We start from the raw sequence: 19162 nt of genomic DNA on the forward strand, positions 1-19162 counted from the left end.
GTATGAGGATAATTGCATCTCTTCTCACACCTCCTCATTCATTTCCTGCCATTGTACCCATCTCTGATCCTCTGCCCAGCAGAGAAGGACGAGGGAAGCATCTGCTCCTACCCCGGGCCACAACGGGCAGTCAGATTGGTGAGGGATATTTCCTCCTGCATGTTCTGCCCCAGCTCTGAACCACACTGAGAGGCCAGACGTGGAGGAGAGACACAAGTGCCTCGTGGCATTTCCTGATCCCTGCAAAACACTTACAGTCCTGGCAGACCTTGGACACATCCTCCTACAATATCCTGTTCCACTTCACTCAGGGGTATCACAGCTGTTTTGGGGCAGGTCAGTCCTCTCAGCTGAGGTTTGAGCAGGTGATGCAGCAGCACTCAAATTGCTACCTGCACAGGATCCTCTGTGTAGGCACTTGGGGTTTTGTTCTTTTTTTTAGGGCCAACTAGTCTCTTCGCCAAACAAAGAGCAATGAACTGCAACAGAGACATCCCATTACCTCCCCAGATAAGACTAGCAGTCTGTGAGCCTGAAGTCATAAGAAAATCTGTTTGATTAATTGGAAACTCTTTCAGGCCAGAAACTTCATGCCAGAGCAGTATGTGTAGGCCCAGCTGTCACTACAGCCTGCCATCAATTACTTCAGTAAGAAAGGCAGGAGGAGGAAGAAGCTGGCAAAGCAATGGCTCTGGCCTTCATCTGTCCTGTTACCTCATCCTCTTGCAAGTGCCCCACTGGATGCTGCCATCAGAGACAACTGGCACTGTGGCCTCCTGCATAAAGCTTCAGTCTTGCTGGTGGTGATCAACAGGCACCATGTGCTGACTTAGGAAGAAGACACTTTCTTTGCAAGATGCATTGCTACTCGCATCTTGGGAATTTGGTATTAGCAACCCAAAATTCAGCGGCCAAATTTGATTCAAATTTCCTCTTTCTTTAAAGTTGGCAAACACCACATGCATTGCCAGAACGAGACCAAAAAAAAAAAAAAAAAAAGTTGTCTATGCATGAATGTAAGAAGAGGTTAAACTGGGCGGAGAGATGAGGGAGCACAGAGGTGTCAACAGCTCATCTAGCCCTTCCAAATCAGTACACTCAGACCACAGCTTGCCCTGACTTCACGCTGACTTCACCTCCTCCCTCCATCAATACACCAATTGAGGACCTGGGCTGTGCTCCTGCTCACCCGGCATGTGGGATTAGTGGCAGCTGGAAGCCAGAGCCCTACATTGTTTCATCACTCACACATTTGGATGGGAGCCAGCTGCAGCCTCATCCACTGCCTGACCTCTCCCTCCCCTCTCAGTGCTGGAGAATGTGCAGCTTTGCAGTTAACCTAAATGGACCGGCCCCAGCTGAGCAAAGAAAACTAAAGGACTGGAGGACACACGCTCCTTGCATACACACAGATTGGAAGTGCTCTGAGATCAGAAAGCCTCGTATGAATGAGGCTGTAACTACATCCATAACACATACACATACAGGCAACACACCCTAGTTTGGAGCACAGGAGGGACACGGGGCTTCAGTGAACAAGTTTGGAGGAGGCTGGAAAACAAATGGGCTTTTGAGTCCTCTAGCTCACAAGCTACAGGTATGTGGAGGAAGCTTTTGAAGGAAAGAACAGGACGGGTGCAGGACAACCAGACTCAGAAGGGAAGGGAGCTCAGTGTTACAGCACTGGTTTATGGAATTTGACTTTAAAAACAGTGAGTCGGTTGCCTAAATATCAGCAAATAGTGAAAGTTGAGGCCTCCAGCTGCTATCCTACAAAGGTAGGAGGTATTGCATCGTGTCTCCCAGCCCCAAGTGCAATCTTGGATATCCTCTAGGGATTCTCAAGGCTGGCTATACGCAGACAATCAAATCACTCTTCAGGTGACACCATGCAGGTTTCAATACCCCAGCAGAGACCCCCCAGTCCCTCCTCCCCTGCTGAGGGAAAGACATTGCTCCCACAGTTACTCACCTGGGCTGTGCTTTAATGGGGAAGGCATTGCCTGAATACTGCTTGTCTAGACCCAGCAGGACATCATGGAGGTTTTGGTTCAACTGCAAAATACAAAAACAAAAGAGAGAAAAAGAATGAGACAAGAGCCCCAAGTGCCATGAGAGACCCTGCACTGGCCTGCACAGGCTGACCCAAGCACTGACTTGTGCAGTCAGCTGTCCCATGAGAAAACAGCCCTACATCTGTTTCCACTCCTCCACGGGGTAAAGAACCCTACATTCAGACTACCGAAGAGCTGCTGGCACCTCATGGGAATGCTCTGTCCTCCTAAGACATCATCCTCTTTGCTTCTGTGTCACCTGCCCCAACCTGTGTGCTGCCCAGTACTGCTGCAGTACCAGACCAAGCGTTCACCTGAGGGTCTTCTGTTTACTGGGACTAAAGCTCCAGGTTTGTAGCCGAAGTTGCTCCTTATACCTTCTAATGAACCTGGGATATGGGCATTTAAAATGCAACTACAGAACTACTAAGTCAACAGCAAGCCTTCACCTCGCAGGCTGCCTGGGCCATCCAGGTTTAGGCAGGACCTGGATCTCTTAGAAAAAATGCAGTATTAGGGGTTAAACTTTTCCCAACACCAAAGGCTGAAACATTCACCCTGGACACTCCTATTCTGAAACAGCCAATTCACAAACAAGATGAGATGCCAGATTTATCATCGGCAGGAGGAGGGATCCAATGCAATCAATGTCAGAGGCATTGTGCCGGCAACACCAGCAGTTAATTGGATGCTAGTGCAGTAATAAGAAACAGATGGTTTTCATGGAACAAAGCTAAAGGCCTGCTCTCACACAAAAGTCACAGGGAAAGAAAAATCCAAGACATGATACAAGAGCAGAATTCCTTTCTAGCAGGCATCTTTCCCACATTTTGCTGAATGTCTTTGCTTAACAGCAGACTGATAATTATAATAATCCTCCCTACTCTTAATGATAAGTTCATTCCCCAGTGGAGAAGTGCAGGCCATTAACTGGAAAGGTCCCCGTGAAGTGTCAGCAGGGCTCCAAACTGATGCATTACACCAAGGCAGTGGGCCCCTGACTGCTGGGAATTGAATGACTATAAAGTTGCTGGTTGCTTAGCGGCTGTCTTGTTGTTAGGATGACATTGGGGAGGGAGGAATACAAGACTTTTCCAGATGGACTCTCAGTTGCTCGCTAAGATTTACAGAGAGCATGCATGCCTTAGGAGCAGCATACAGACCTAAGGAACACAAGACTTACTGAGCTTTTAGGAGAAGTAACTAATGATAGAAACGTTCCTCTAAAGGAAAGTGGCAATGGGAGGATTTCCCACAGCCTATTTCTGAGGTCTCTGCTGGGTGCTGGCACACCACCCAAATCCAGCCTGCCACCAGACTATGACGCCGCTTACTGCCCTGATTCCCAGCCCACGACCACCAGGCAGTCCATGCAAGGGCCATGCTAAGCATTCAGATGGCTTCTTTTGCAAACAGATGCCAGGCTGAGATGGCTTGGTTATAGGTTACAGATCCAGATTCTGGAGGAATTAGAAAAGGCAGCAAGACAGACCTGAAAGTGGCTTTCCTCCCCTCTGTGGATCTTCAAGTGAGCCAAGTGACACAAACTCCATGCAGCATGCAGTGGTACTCTACCCTCTCTCCCCTTACTCCATCCCTTCACATTACTAACTCAGATAGACCCTCCCCCATGTTGCTTGAAAAAGTCTGAGGGTTAACATTTTGCTCTAATACAGGGTAAATGCTTTCTTCTCCAGTCATATCATTTAGTTTTCTCAAATAGCAGTGATGAGAGAACAGGGTGTGTTAATAGGACAAGCTGTTAATTGTCTTACCTTGCTCATTTCTTTATGGAAGTTTTCTTCTAGGCCTGCTATACTCTGGAATGTGTTGACGTAGAAACCAACACGACTGCCAAATGAAAAACAAGAGAAAGAAGAACTTAATGGACACCATGCTCTCCCAAAAGCTTTCATCTCTGCCTCACCTGCTATCTCCCACCCACCATTCCCATTTGAGCTCAACTCTGTCAGGCCTGGCACATGCTGGAAGAGAATGGCAGCAAAGACGTGTGGAAGGGGCGGTGGAGCAAAGGCCAGGAGGAGGAGGCCAGGTAGGGTAAGATCTGAATTTGTGATTTGTGCTGGCAAAAGGGATAGGGAGGTGTGGGGGGTGGGGGGAGCACACACTAATGGTAGGGTGATGGAAAGCAAAATGATGGAAGTTGTGATAGTGTGGGGAAAGCTGAGGGAACTGGCAGGAGAGAAATTAAGTCACTCTAAAGTCCCTCAGCACCAGGGGAAGAGCAAAAGTGTGAACTCTTTGCTTCTAAAGGCAGAAGAGTAAGAAAGCATAGGATATGCGCAGAGAGCAACAGGAATGCAAAAGGATCAGCTGGACAGCAGGAGCCTGTGAACAACCTGTGGCACTTCAAAATCCCCGCAGCCGCCTGCCTCCTTGCTTCCTGTATCCAGCCTGCCAGCAGATCCCAGTGCCCAGCTGGAGGAGCAACAGCAGGAGTGAGACACTCTCTTCCCTCAAAGGCCAGCAGCACCACTATTCTGCACATGTAGCCACCGAAATGCCTGCATCCCTCCCAACTGCTTCCTCAGCAGGCCTGCATGCTGCTGCATGCAAACAGCCCAGGCTGGGAGGAAAAGGGGGTGAGGGGGTGAATCAGTACTTTGTTCCCCACTCTGCTGCTGTCCACTCTCTTCATTTCCCCCAGACTAGCACTGCAAACCCAGATATGGTCATTGTATTTAAAAATAAGGAACTGAGACAAGGATTTGGCTTGCCTTCCCTATACATCACCTCCTAGTGCTCTCCAGTTCATCCTCCAAGCTACCTGTTAGTTAGCCTGCTTCTTCTCTCCCCTTTTTATCATCATAATCACTGGTGTGGCAAAACCCTGATCTATCACATCTTCCATCTTTTTTCAACCCAAGCTACGTTTTGTTAAATAGAGCACCACAGGAGGACAGCTGTAACCACTAGTTCTTCACTAGGTCCTGTGTCACAGCCAGAAGCACGTGTTACGGGCTAGAGAAGGCAGTCACCACCAGGATCCTTTCCCTTGGCTTTGTTCACCCAACTGCTCTAACCTGGAAACAGCATTCACAGAGGACATCCAACCTGCCCGCTCACCTTCCCTGTTGTTTAACACCTGCTGCTTCACTGAGTGCTCATAAGCTTACACGGTGAGACACAAGCGAGCAAGGCACCACCCTCCTAGCCCTCCTCAACCACTGTCACTGTATAGATCTCTCAGGCTTTTCATCAGTCAGCTGACGTACCCAGCCTGCTCTGTCTGATGTCCACAGCAGAAGTTAGGGCAATGTGCAGGAGAATTGGGCAGAGTTGGTGGGAAAACACCATTTCTCTTTGTGGTAAAAGTTTGTCATTAGGATCCCGTACCAAAGTGAAGAAAGACCAAGGTGAACCCACCTGGGGGGAATCTTAGGACAGACTCTCTGAGATGATTCAGAAACCTAGCCCAAGCTGAGAACAGTGATACAGGAAGGTCCGTGGAGCAGTGGAAGGTCTTCGCGCCCTTCCAACCATGCCTTGGGAAAACTTCCAGCACTCACCTATTCCATAGTGAAGGCAGCTCCTCCTGCAGATCAACGTTCATCTCTTCAAATACCTTCTGAGCCTTTACTAACTCTTCTTCAGCCTTAATAACAGAGAAGGAAGAGAGTAAGCTCCAGCACATACAAGTACCCTGAAGGGCTGAGCTAACTGTAACTCTTGACTTTGCTGGGAGAACAAGCAAAATTCTGGCACGGGGTAATCCCCATTCCAAACAAGTCTTCCAGAAACCAGGGTTGCATCACAAGTGAGCTGATGCCCCTTCAGCTTGCCTGCACTGCCCTCAATGGATTTCCCTGTCTGGATACTCAGAAGAGACTTCAAATATCCATCCACTAACATATTTTAAGTCCTATAAATTTCCCTGGCTCCCAAAACCGAGTGAACGTGGTCAGGCAGTTCAGCCTCCAGTTTGGACACAAATGAAGATTTAGAGGCCCCTGCTCCTTGTTGGGTCTCTGAAATAGTTGAAACCTATCCCAAATGAAGAAGAGACCTCCCTCGTGAGGGAGGTAAGGTCATTCCAAAGCACCACCTCTTCTTGGGAAGGGAAGAGGTCTGCCTCCTTCACTGATACATCTCTCTCACAAAGCAAAGCAGAGAAAGCAAGGAGGGATACACAAAGCATAAGTTGTGCCAGCAGAAGGCTAGGTTGGAGCAGCAGGTCTTGGTCTCAGCAGCCTCACATACTCTTATTGGTGAAGACCTAATACAAGAGAAACCCCTGGCTGGCTGCTGACTACCAACAACAAAGGAAACATCCCTCATACAGAACCTCTTACTTCCAAAGAGTTTAAATTTTATCTGATCCATTTGACACAGACGTTGACAGACCCCAGCAACAATGCATGAATTCTGGTGCATTTCAGAGACAGAAATGATGAACCTGGTTTCTGTTGCTGATAGCAAGCATCAGCAACATGCATGTTCCCCTTCCCATATCAGTCCTTGATGGCTCCTTCCGTTTTCAGTGCCCTGACTTAAAACTGCAAGCTTGCTAAATAAAATGTTTATATCCCCTAGTTTGCAACAGCACAGTGCTCCTCTGCAGCTGGAAGCAGGACAGGAAACTCCTGCATGTCCACTTGGTGATGCTTCTTAACAGGAAACTCAGCACCAGTGCCTACCTTCAAGTGTGACAAAAGCAGGAATGTCACAACATGCTCCGAAGAGCCAGCAAGCCACTAGGGACCAGGTCGCTCTTCGCACCTCCAGTTAGATTCTCACCCCTTCTTTGAACTGAAATTTTATCTTCTTTCCACCAGCTTAACTAAAGAAATCCACAACTTGCTGCTCCTTAATGCCAGGTCTGTGTAAAGACAGGACTGACAGGAGAAAGGACTTAAAAATATTGTGGAGTTCAGAGTCCTGTTCCTCACAGTGCTGTGTAGGATCCTTAAATTCTTTTGTCTGACTTAGGAGCAGAAGCTCCTAACTTCCAGCTAGCTTCACCTTCCAGAGGGTCACTCATTGCTGCCAAAGGCTCTTCGTACTCAAGGTCAGAAGAGGCTCTTTGCCCCAGAAAAAGACTCCACAACTGGGTATTCAAAACAACTGGTATTCAAAATTTAAGCAGTCCCTGTAAGGAACGGGTAAGAACAGAAGGGATCAGGATGTTTCCATCCAGAAATCCCTGTATTTTGCTGCTATACTTGCTGCAAAACCCAACGCTTTGAGAGAGTTTGCACCAAACAAACAAATGTCCATTTAAACGGAGACACAGTTTATGCTGGATCAGAGCTGATAATCACAAAGACTCATTCTGCCTTAAAATCCCTCCATGACCAAATGTTTCCAATGCAGCCATTTTAAAGGAAGAGAAAAAAAAATCCCATTCCAACCTTCGGTTTTATCTCATACTAGCTTCCACTATAGACTGGAACCACAACCACCCCAGGAGATGGGATAGCTGGGACATGAAGCACCATTGAATGCTGTCAGTTTTTCAGACATGTTGAACATTAGGAAGTCTTTCCCTCTCTCGTTTACCTGTTCAGAAGGCCAAAGAACCTAGAAAGCAACGTGTCAATATTGTGACATCCTGAGGCAAAGGCAAAGTCAGCAAGAGGCAATGCTCCCTCTAGAGCAGCTGTAGGAACCAGCAATCCACGAGGCAGGGGTAAGGACAGCTGGGCACCTCATGCCAGCCCCACCAGTCCCAGCCAGTGCTGCCTCTCCCCTCAAAGGGATCACAGCCCCGGGCCCAACTCACTGGCTCTCCCCTATAGACAGAGGCACTGCTCCGTTGTCACTGCAGCGCCAAGGATATTGCTTTCTGGTCTGAAGTCAGCATTTCAGGGATGCCTGAAAAAAGTCAGGAATTTGCTGTTCTAAGCTATTTCCCCCTTCGTTTCAAAAAGCACAGTCACCAGAATTTGTAACTGAGAGCTCGCAACAGCAAACCTCCCAGGAGACTAGAGGAACGCCCCTGTATTTCTTGTTGTTGTTGCTAGTATCTGTGAAAGGCCCAAAAAGCCAGCAGTCTAAACACTGCAGGGAGGGACTTTTTTTTTTTTGGCATTAAAAATAAATCTTGCTGACCCCGTTTTTGCTTGAAGGTTATATAGTAATAGGAATTATCAGACAAGAGACAGCAACACAGCTGCTGGTACATAGAAGGAAATTTTGTTAGGCTTAATATTCTGAAGCTCTTCAATAAATGCAGTGTCATCAGCCCTCCTGCTCTTCCCATGAGCTTAATGAGATTTAGGGTTGCCATTAACACCTTCAGTCTTACAGTCATGTGAATACAAAGACTGAAGCTTTCTATTTTTAAACCCTCTGCCTGCTGGTGTTTGAAAAGAAAAGCTGGGAAACCCACAGGTCCAGAATACAAACTGATCTTCCTCCTTAGATATTTAGGTTAGACCAAATTAAAAAAAAAAAAAAAAAAAAAAAAAGCCTCACGCAATTAGAAACAAAAACTTGAGGTTAGCAATATTATTATTTAAGGAATGCAAGAGGAAAAACTTAAAGGAGGACTTAAATTGATTTTACAGGGTGACTGAAAATACTAATGCCACTTAGCAGGAGATTAAAGCCCCCACAATACAGCCGCTAGAAAGATTATGCACATCCTTGTTATCTGCTTTAGGGCAAAGTCACCCAGCAGAGAGAAATTATCAGCTGACTCATAGCACCCTCGGATCACAACACAATGGATGAGGGAGCCCTCATGCTGCTTCTGTACTGCTTCTGCAGGTAGTGTGTGGGAGGTGGTATTTCCCCCAGTCACTCCGGCCAGTTTGAAAAGATAAAGAATGACCAAGACCTGATTTATCTGCCTGTGGCTTGCAAAACATCCTGCACCTGCTTTCTAGTGCTCAAAAATGACCACCAGGCAAACAGATCAGTCAAGATCCACAGCCAAAGAGATCATTTCCAGCACGGTCAAGGCACAGGAAAAGCCTTGGGAAGCCTGTCAAATGTCCTCCCTTCAGTCAAGAATGAATACTTACTTCCTCACTTTGCCACGCATTCTAAGCAGGGCTGCTCACAGCCATTCATTCCCAGGCTTTATTTGTGTGGTAACATGGTATTTTCCCAGACCTTCCATCATAATCTGACTGTGAAAATCCCAGGTGCTTTATAAGGTGAGACCAATTATGTTGCCAAACTGCAATGCACTCACTGATAAGGAATATAAAGAAGTAGAAGCTTTTGTACAAGCTTTCATGACACAACCATGACCCCAACCTGGAGCTGTTCACAACTCTAATGAGGGGTGCGAATTTCCTGCTCTGCTCCCTCCTCTTCTACACAGACTGAACCTCTACATGCCTGGAGAGGGCTCTTTTAGGCCAGCAGAGCCAGGCCAGTGACAATTTCAGAAACTTGTATTTCACCACAGGTGTGGTAAGGAATAACTGGCAGAACTACACTACATCCCCTCTGCTGTGGCATTATTCCACAGCCTTTCTTCATCCCCATTTCACTTTATGGGGAGAGAACAACAGCCTAGCATTATCACACCTGGTTAGAAATCAACAGGGCAGGCACAGAGCCATGGCTCATCGATTTCAGTGTCCACTGCGGCTCAGGAGTACCAAGGACATACTAAAACTAGTGTGTAGAAGGGACTAGAGCGAACGTTGCCTAGAGATTAGTTGCACAGTACAGTCTAGAGCCCGAAATAGCACATGCAGGGTTAGAGGCAGGTAGATCAGCAGTCACCTGATTTCGGAGCAGATTAGTTTGCGCAACGAGGTGAGCTTGGAGCTTCCCTTGACACCACTGAGGCGCAGCTTTCTCAAGCAGCGAAACAGGCTGGGGGAAGGGAGCATGTTTGAGGGAAAAGAGAAAAAAAATAAAGAGAGAACAAGAGAGAGACAAACATATACATATATATATTTTTAGGATAAAAAAAATAAAATAAAATCACAACAGAGACTGTATCTAGAAGCTGGACCAAACCAGTGTCACCAAGGCAAGAGAAAAAAAAAAAAAACAACAAATATCCTGGGACTGATTGGTTATGAATCCTTTGAAACATGCCAAGTTTAGCAGTAATTAATGCTCCAGTGTGGGCTGGGATACTGTAGGCCAGCCAGGCAGCTGCAAAGAGCAACAGATAATAGTTTGTTAGTGACCTAGCACACAGACAACCCTACTCCGAGTCATGACTGTGAAGTGGGAGCTCCTTGGAGAGAGGTCAGGATTAATTAACCATTGTAATTATTTGCATGCAACAGCTGAATGTCCGCAGCACTTTAATTTAATGGCAGGTTGTGAGTTTAGCAGTAAGTGGCGGGAGTCCTGGGAAAAGAACATTGTAAATTAGAAGAGAAAAAGAGACTGCATAACCCCAAAAAGTATTTCCAATGCTGTTTGTATTACCATAATACCGTGAAACATCATTCAAGTCAGTTTGTGATTGTACGCTCTGTCATTTATAAATAAGATTTCTCTTTCCTCAGGGCTTGTCGTCACATTTCAAAGTACCTTACACTTGCACCTTACCCACTTCACAGGTCACACAAGCAGAACTGTGGTGATAGAAATGGAGAGGTGAACTCCCTACGTGAGTGCAGTGCATGACTGCAACTGTGGGTCTGAGAGGCTGGGCTGTGAAAGCTGCCTATTTGGGAAGAGCACACACACAGCTTTTGGGACTCTCAGTGATCCCATCACAGGATCAGGCTACTGTGATGCATCACAGATTACCCGTGCATGAGCTTACAGCCTACAGCACAGAGCAGGGGAAAAAACTGATGCAGTGCCTGTTTTGGCTAACGAGAAGGGTCCGACCAAGTACTAAGAGGTACATGAACAGACTGAATCAGGAACAGAGCACCATCTCCTACATCTCAACACTTCACACTCCAAACCATAGTTAACACATGAAGGAAACAGTAAAGAGCAACAACAAAACATCCCCTGATAAAAACACATCTTATGTGAGCATTTGGGGCAACATGAGTGAGTGCAGCGATGACAAGGGCCAGCCTCTTGGGTGCAGATCACCAGCTACCAACCTGAGCAAATGAATTCTTACAAACACCAGTGCCACTGCAGCAAAGATCCCAGAGGCACACACCAAAAAATAGTATCACATCCCATGGAAATTCTTCTCTTACCCCTGAACACACTGAAGTATGGCCTTCAACAGACGACATCAAGTCTGTCGTGGGCCTCATGCCTTGAATACAGAACCACAAAGACACAAATAATGCAATGACACCTGAGCCATCAATCTTTCACCCTTTTGTTTGCCAGGCTTAATCACAGTGCATGCACCAGGAGAGGAGACGACTGATGACCGGCAGCTTAAAAATAAAATTACTTGTCAGTTGGCTAGTAAATGCAGATTTTTTTGCTTGGGTAAAGAGAAGCACCTTATTCCTTCCGTGCCAGAGCCACACTATTGTCTCCAATATAGCCTAAATCCTTCCTACCTGAAATAATTGCAAAGCAAAGGATGACAACCCTTCTCAGCCTTGTTAAAAGATTAAAGAGGCTCAGGCTTTTTTTTTTTTTCCCTGCACTCCTCTATCCCTAAGAGTCCTGATGTGCCATGGTCTATATTAAAGAGAAATGAAAGGTGTCTCCTGACCACTGGACTTGTCATGTCAAGATTTGTCCTGTGGTGTGGAGCATGTGGGCTCAAATCCACTCAGGGTAAAAGAGTAATCCACAGCTCATTTTCTGGGCTATCCTAAAGCCACGAGCTTCCTCTAGAACAAGGTTAGCATTGCCACCTTTCTTCAGCTACAATTAAAAGACAACCTAAATTCTATTTCTAATGAAATTTACTTTAATTAAAAATAAAATTCCGCACTTGTGTGTTGGGCATGCTCCAGAATTAACACTGAAATGAAAGAAGCCATGCCTTAGCAAGACAAAATTCTTGCTTTCCTGCTTTCAGCCTTATTTATTTTCCAGTAATTGTGGTCAGCAGACGATAGAACAGGATCATCAAGTGCACTTAGGGTGCATTTGCACCAATAAACTTGTAACTCCCTCTCCCAAAGGCCTCTGTCCTAGAACATTATAGAACTTCACAAATACCACCAACCTCAAGCAACACCCAAACACTTACTATCACTGCTGATCTAAGATGGGGAGACAGAGAGTCCCAAAAAGCAGACAAACTGGAAAATTTTGCTGTGGCACTACAAAACTTCGTTTCCCCAGAGGCGCACAGGCTTTTCTGTCCTGCAGCATCTGAGGAAAAACATGCCTAGGCCTTGGCTGCTGACAGATGCTGGCTGATGATGGTGGGTGTGAACTAAGACAGCAGAACACACCCTGCCTTCTAGGAGAATTAAACAGGTGAGAAGAAAACAGCTAGTCAAGCCCCACCAGTTCACAATCTCTCTCTGAACAAAGGACGTCCAGCAGAGAGGTACAGGTGTGCTTTACACCTGCTCACTAAGCAAAAGCAGACGTCCCAAAATGAAAGGAGAGTTGCACGTCCTCTCTTGCTTGCTTTACCTTTGCGATTTTAGTTTCGTCCTTCTTCTTTGCAGTTTGCAGGGCTTCAAAGTGGTGTCTGGCGCTGTCGTAATCCACAAGCTTCCTTCCTCGCTTCGCTATACGAGACTACAAAAGATGGAGAAAAGAGTCATGACAATCTTCCCTGGCAGCCAAAACCAAAATGACTGTCAGCAACACCCCCGCCTCAGCTCCACCCAACTCGTACAGCACTGCATGCTCTGCCTGCACAGGGACACCCACTGGACACCCCACACAAGTTGCCCGGAGAGGACTTTTCCCATTTTTCATTTAGCCTCACCTAAGCCTCTGATTTTTCATTTTCCCGAGGGTTGCAGCGAGTCTGTAGCTAACCAGCTCACAGCCCTAGTTCATGCAGAAACTCAAAAGATGAATACAAGAAAGCGTCTCTGTTGTCAGCACAGCAGAAGCACTCCTCCACATGCTCAGGATATGCCTAGGACAGCATTTCAGACCCTGCAACCGGAGATCCAGACAGAAGCACTGTGTTTCTCAGCTGGTGTGACCACAGTCACGGCCAGTGGCCCATTACAACCAGCTATTATGCAAGAGAAGCGTGAAGGAGAAGCTGTAGCACTGTATCACAGATACACAACATCCACCATTTGTCCCAAGCTGTGACAAAGGCAAGGAAGGAGCCAGCTGCGTACCAGGCTCACGCTCAGGAAAAGGATCCTGACAGGTCCATGGGTGAGAATCCAGACCTCAGAGCATCACGGCTGTGGCCTGTTACTCTGTGATACCTCTGTCACCCCCCTCTCCTGAGGTGCCCTCAGGCCCTCTCGCCCATCAGTTTCATCTCATTGAGGCTCAGACCCACTGGGCAGCCTTGTTTTAGGAACCACCAATCCCCCTGAGCCCCTTGCCTCCTGTGCTTTCTACAGACACCCTGGACGATCTGGGTTGGAGCACAGGTCTTCCCAGGCTCAGAGAGGCCTGGTCCAGTGTCAGTGATCTGCAGCCTAGAGACAGACTGGAGAACTTGAACAAAAATGACACAGAAAGGAGCCAGAAGGGTTTCTAATTAACCACACAACTCAGAGAAACTGAAGAATCAGCTCTGGGATTTACTTGCAAAAGCAAATTCCCCCCCTCCGATCCTGCACTTGGCAAGGAGAGGTGGTCTCCTCTCCCGAGGCTCCTGCAGATAAATCTGCAAAACCATGCTCGGGGCTGATCTTTCTGCCAGAGCAGCTGGGACCAGTTTGCACGTCTCCCACACACGCTCCTCTGCACTTCCAGCAAACGCTGGTGCAGCTCCGTGTGAGTCACCAAGGACCTGCAGGATCTCAGCCACACGCACACCCAGCCTGATTTCAGAGCGCTCAGCTCGCTCCAGGAGAGGAATCACGAAGAAGCCGAGCCACTCCTCAACCAGGGGCTGTAGAAGACACCTCCCAGTACCCTGTTTGCAGCCTGCCCTCCTGGGAAACGCTGCCAGCTGGGCACGGAGACAGGGTGTAGGAGGGGGCTTCCAGCAGCATTAAAGTCTCCAAGATGTGAGCTAACGCATCTTCTACACACTCCAGATCTGGGATCTAAGGGAATGAATATTTCCCTTACATCAGGCTGGCAGAGACAGCTGGAGTTTAGAGGGGTTTTGCCAATCTCTGTCTCAAGGCAAACAGCCACCTGTACGTAGTTCCCTTGTATGACTCCAGGAGAGCTGCTCTCCATCTCCAGGAGATGCTCTCCAGGAGAGCCGCAGCAGCCCACCATCACCTAATGGCAAAAGCTGAACTCGAAGACGTGGTTTATTCCTTTGCAATATATTCATCTTAATTTGAGCCTCCATTTAAAATAAATAAATAAATAAATTCTTACTGATACTTGGTTTCAAGCGTAGTAGAAACAGCACATCAGTTTCAGTGCAAGATAAAAATTTGCCAATTCCACAGCTACTCAGAACTCAGGTTAGGGTTCACCTTCCCCAAGCTCACTGCAGAGACCTGTACCCTCGTGGTGTGCTCTGCAACCCCAATCAAAAATTCACTCCGAAATATTTATTGATTATACAAGAGCCCTATTCCAGGAAGCTACAGATACTGACCTGCAAATAAAGGATAAAGAACTTTTTGTGTTCCCATTTCTCAAGTTAGAAAAGACAGAGAGATTTTGTTCACTCCCCCCTGCCAAACTTGAAAAACATTTCCCTTTAACTTAAACTCTTTACTAAAGGAATACTACATTTTCACATTCGTGCTGTGGATCCTGTTGGAAATCCAAAAAATTCAAGGGAACTTTTCCAGCCTTCTTCAGCAAAAGAAGATTCAGAATGTGTTAGAATTCAACAAACACCACGTGCATGATCTAACTTGTCACACATTTGAATTACTGGGCCATTAACAAAAATTAGGCTCTCACATCATTCAATTAAAATCATCTTCTCTCCGTAAATCAATTTTTCTCATCATCATAATACCAGAATTCCAGGGAAAGCAGAAAGTTTGTTTTTGCAGAAAACACAAACCAGAAAACTATTCCCACAACAACAAAAAAACACCGAAGTATTCTATTAATTACATATGACTGTTTTTTCTTTCTTGCATGCCACCCTCTAGAACTTTAGTTCCTTACTTGAAGCCAAACTATACTTTTGTACAACTGTACAAACTTGTTGAAGTTTGGCTTCGACTTTCAACAACAGTCTTACAGTTATTTCTACCAGTCAAAGAAACCAAGTCTGACCTGAGCATTTCTCACTGCTCTGTGGTAAGGAGAACACCACATCCATCTGAACTACCAAAAACCATCTTGACCTTTTCAAATGCATACCAATGAAAACATTAAACAAATGGTGAACTCAGTGAAATATATCCATATCTTACTGTAGGAACCAACAGAAACCCAAATTCTCACTCATTTTAGGAGGAAAGGTATAGGCAAGCAGTGCTCTCTTTAAAGCATTTTTTTCAGTTGTGCACGGAAGTGCTTTAACTTCCCATTTTCTAGAGTATCACCTGAAGACTGAGAACGTGATATCAGTAATAAGCACGGAAGAAATGTGACACTGAGGTTACCTAGTGCACAGCCACAAAATGCTGGTAAAAAACTATTTAGTCAGAAGCAGTGCAGAAGTCTGAGTCTACAGAGAGCCTGAAACAAAACCTCCTGCTAAAGAAACAGTGCGCAAACCTCTGCACAGGCTCACACTATGGGCTGTGATCAGCACTACAGCCTTCAGCGGGTTGAAAGAAACAGCAAGCCTCTTCACCCTTCCCCACCTTGGATTTCCAGGAACAGAGAATGCTGGAAAAATGAAGCAAAACCAAGGAGCCCCAGGAGGCAGTGACACTGCTGTTCAGGGCATATTTTCAAGCCTGTGACCTGCCCCGCTTTGATACAGCACAAGCCTCCTGGAGCAACAAATATTGACAAACGTTTTAAGAGCCATGTGGTGGGGAAAGGGTTGTTTTCACTGGGAAGAAGCCAAGCTGATATTTCCCATATGGTGATATCATTATTAGCACTTCCATATGGCGAAGACATTTCCTGCATAACCTTCTCGAAACGAATGGCGAGATGACAACAGCGGAAGGGGAACCTACATAACATCATTCAAACCCTGGTCCTTGGATACGACCTCACTCCAAAAGACATACATTCAGCATTCCCCTTCCTGGCAAAGAGCTGATAATATGTGCGGCAGGACTTCAGGGAACACAGAAATCTGCCTTCCACACCAGCCTCTACTTACAAAGTACATTTGCCACTAATCGCTTCCTCAACACATTGTACTTACAGGGAAGTTTAAAAAAAAAAAAAAAAAAAAGCCACAACAAAAGACTGGAAAGAGAAACACAGAGCTTGTGAGCTGTTGCTGACACTACCCTCCTGCACTGTGACACAGCGGGGTTTTGTAGGGACCCCCTAGTTTTGTACTGATGTTTTTTCATCAGTGTCTTTCCCCTGGATTCTTCACTCTGTTGCTTCAAGCCCAAAGGAGAACATGGCATTTTCGCATAAACCAGGGCTGCAAAGATCTTGGCTGCTCTGAAAGAGAAGTGTGCAACAGCACAGCACGCACATAAAGAACATAGGGTTGCAGGGAACTGATTCTTATGAATTTTCATCTGCTGTGACTCTAGACCAAAAGGCTTAAGGAGAATCTTACTTTAATATCTGGGAATTGGCCAAGGTAAGTATCCATGGTCAGAAGCGCCTGATCCACCAGCTTCTGATGGAAATCCGTCCAGAGGAGGTCATTGTTCTGAAAAACAAAAGTAATGAGCAAACTGTTAAAAGCACAGAGCTCTGCATTCATGCCTGTCTCAGTGAGTGCTGCAGATAACAATTTCAGTCCCCAGAGCTCTTAAGAAATAGTCACTTCTTAGGAAAAACTGAGGAGCAGAAAAGTTGATTGAAAACTGAGATCACGGCAGAAATGTAGATACAGAAAAGAAACCCTGATGCTGCTAACTCAGACAACTTCTCCACGGACACAGCACCCTTCATGAGACTTCCACTGAGGGCTTGTCCATTCCTCTACTGTGCTAGTCCAAGTCCATGAGGCAGAATGGAAGATGAACAGCAGGCTCCCTTCACCTTCTCCTCCAAGACCCATTCCTCCAGCAGCCACAAAAATGGGACACCTGACACCACTGGGCACCATTTTCTCCTTTGCTCTAACACAGCTTTCTGAAAGATAATGAATAGCAGAAAGCTATAGCAACACTCTTCAGCCCTCACACCACCTGGCCCCATGGAGGTTGTGTTCACAGCTTGCACCTCACCCTGTGCATCCTTCATCTTTCCTCAGCCACACCAACTTCCCATCAACAACCTGGATTAGGTGGAGATTGTCACTCCCTCCTGTTTTTCCACTTGGTCAAAAAGTTTTGACTAAACTATTCAAGAAAAAAAAAGTCCTCTATATGGTGGAATTTCAGGGTGGTTTTTTGTTTGTTTGGTTGGTTTGTTTTTGTTTTTGTTTTTTGTCAGGAATAGCACTAATCACCCACTTCCCTTTTCCCAAATGACAGAGAGGCATTAAATGGGGAGCTGGAGGCTGGAAATATTCCTACAGCCCCTCAGAGTAGCTGCAGGTACTTGTCAGGACTCGTGCTTCTTTTGACTTCTCTGGCTTGAGTTCTTTGATGGGACAGTCTCCCAGGAAGCAACACAGCAGCTCAGAAAGAAACAAGGCCAACAAAGAATGTGAAGCCAAACCAACTAAATTACAACTTTGTTATTTACTGCAAGACCACTTCATAATGGAAAGTTTCCATGTTAATGCAAGAATTGACCTGGAAACGTTCAGTATTTTTTTTGATTTATCTGCTTTGAAGTCAGTATTTACTGGGTAAGACGTAAATGTTATTTCACGTGAGAATTCTGCAGGGAAAGCAGAGGAAAGGGAAGAATCCTTCTCCTGCTTTTCTCCCAATGCCTTCCCCACTGCTTCAACATCATAAACAGCTGCAGATAAGCTCTGTCCTGCAGCCTCATGGCAGATGGATCCACAGAGCTGAACTGCCACAGCTGCTGCTCAGCTGAACAGCTGAGCAAGAGAGCAGAGGGTGTCTGCTTCCAGCTGGACCCACCACACACACAAGCCAAGGGGCATCCAAGATGTCAAATGACAGGCTGTGCCCTAAGCTCCACAGAAAACACCTGGGCAAGTTGGACAGGCATCACCTCACTGAGGGATGAGAACAGCAGGTTGGGGGGAAATATGGCTCAGACAAACAAGATGGCAAGCAAAATATGGCAGCTGGTGATACTGCTGCGAGTAGGAGGGTGACTGCAGCTACACAATGGCTGGCTGGACTGACCATGCTTTGGGCATAGATTTTAGGTTTCCATTCCTCTTGCATGAAGCATGAGCAATATATCCAGATGAATCTATTACAGACTCTCATTGGCATGCCCTGGCCCTGTTTAGCCACTGTTGAGAGAACAAAGTTGCTTGTGGACATAAGTACAGGGCTCTTTGCGCCACTCAAGCACCTGGAAACAGTGCCCCACACAGACAAAAATATAGACCACATCCCTTCAGCTTTCCCTTATTCTCAACGCTGAGTTTGTCTCTCTGATTACTGCTGTAAAGCTGTGTGTCTGAAGGAATTTAGCTCACAGACACAGCTTCCAAAGCCCATCTCCTCTGACACACCAAGCCTGGTAAGCCCACATCCTGGGCTGAGTCTTACCTCTGCTATTTTGTTTGTGTCATCTCTCCCAGGCCAATCCGGCTCATAAACTTCCTGCAAACACTCCGTCAGCTTCTTGGAGGCCTCATGCATAGCTAGGAAAGAGAGGTAACTGCCTCAGAAACAGGGAAACACTTTATCCCTTATCCTGAGGACCAGGGACATGGGAGATGTTGAATGGGTTACAACAAATGCTAAGCTGTTCCGTATGGGATGTCTGCCCCTGGACAACACAGAAAAGGCAGGTAGCCAGAGGGAGAAAGGATGCAGCCACATCAAATCCTCTGTGTTCACACCAGCCCGGCATTAAAGCACAACCCCATCCCATCTCAGCAAATCCTGAAGGAGTCTGAGAGATCCCCCACCCGGACAAGGCGGACCTTTCCTTAAAACTCCTGCCTTGGGATAGGAAACACCAGAAAGGGGATGGCTGCAAAAGCCTCACTGCACAGGTAAGTCTTGAGCAGAAACAGT

The 19162-nt window shown here is 46.5% G+C and overlaps 1 protein-coding gene across 4 annotated transcripts in view; it reads right to left on the minus strand.

Moving 5' to 3' along the window:
* The window catches only part of BIN1 (bridging integrator 1), a 91646-nt gene that overhangs the window by 29153 nt on the left and 43331 nt on the right, over positions 1–19162 (minus strand). For all 4 annotated transcript variants that reach the window (XM_084289274.1, XM_084289272.1, XM_084289273.1 and 1 more), the window contains exons 4-9: positions 18689–18783; positions 16654–16749; positions 12519–12626; positions 5585–5670; positions 3830–3905; positions 1973–2055 (exon numbers count right to left, since the gene is read on the minus strand). In XM_084289274.1, coding sequence (XP_084145400.1) covers positions 1973–2055; positions 3830–3905; positions 5585–5670; positions 12519–12626; positions 16654–16749; positions 18689–18783 — 544 coding nt within the window. The remainder of the gene's footprint in view (positions 1–1972; positions 2056–3829; positions 3906–5584; positions 5671–12518; positions 12627–16653; positions 16750–18688; positions 18784–19162) is intronic.

Source organism: Netta rufina (genome assembly GCF_964035555.1).
Source record: "Netta rufina genome assembly, chromosome: 6".
In the NCBI taxonomy this organism is placed as follows: domain Eukaryota; kingdom Metazoa; phylum Chordata; class Aves; order Anseriformes; family Anatidae; genus Netta; species Netta rufina.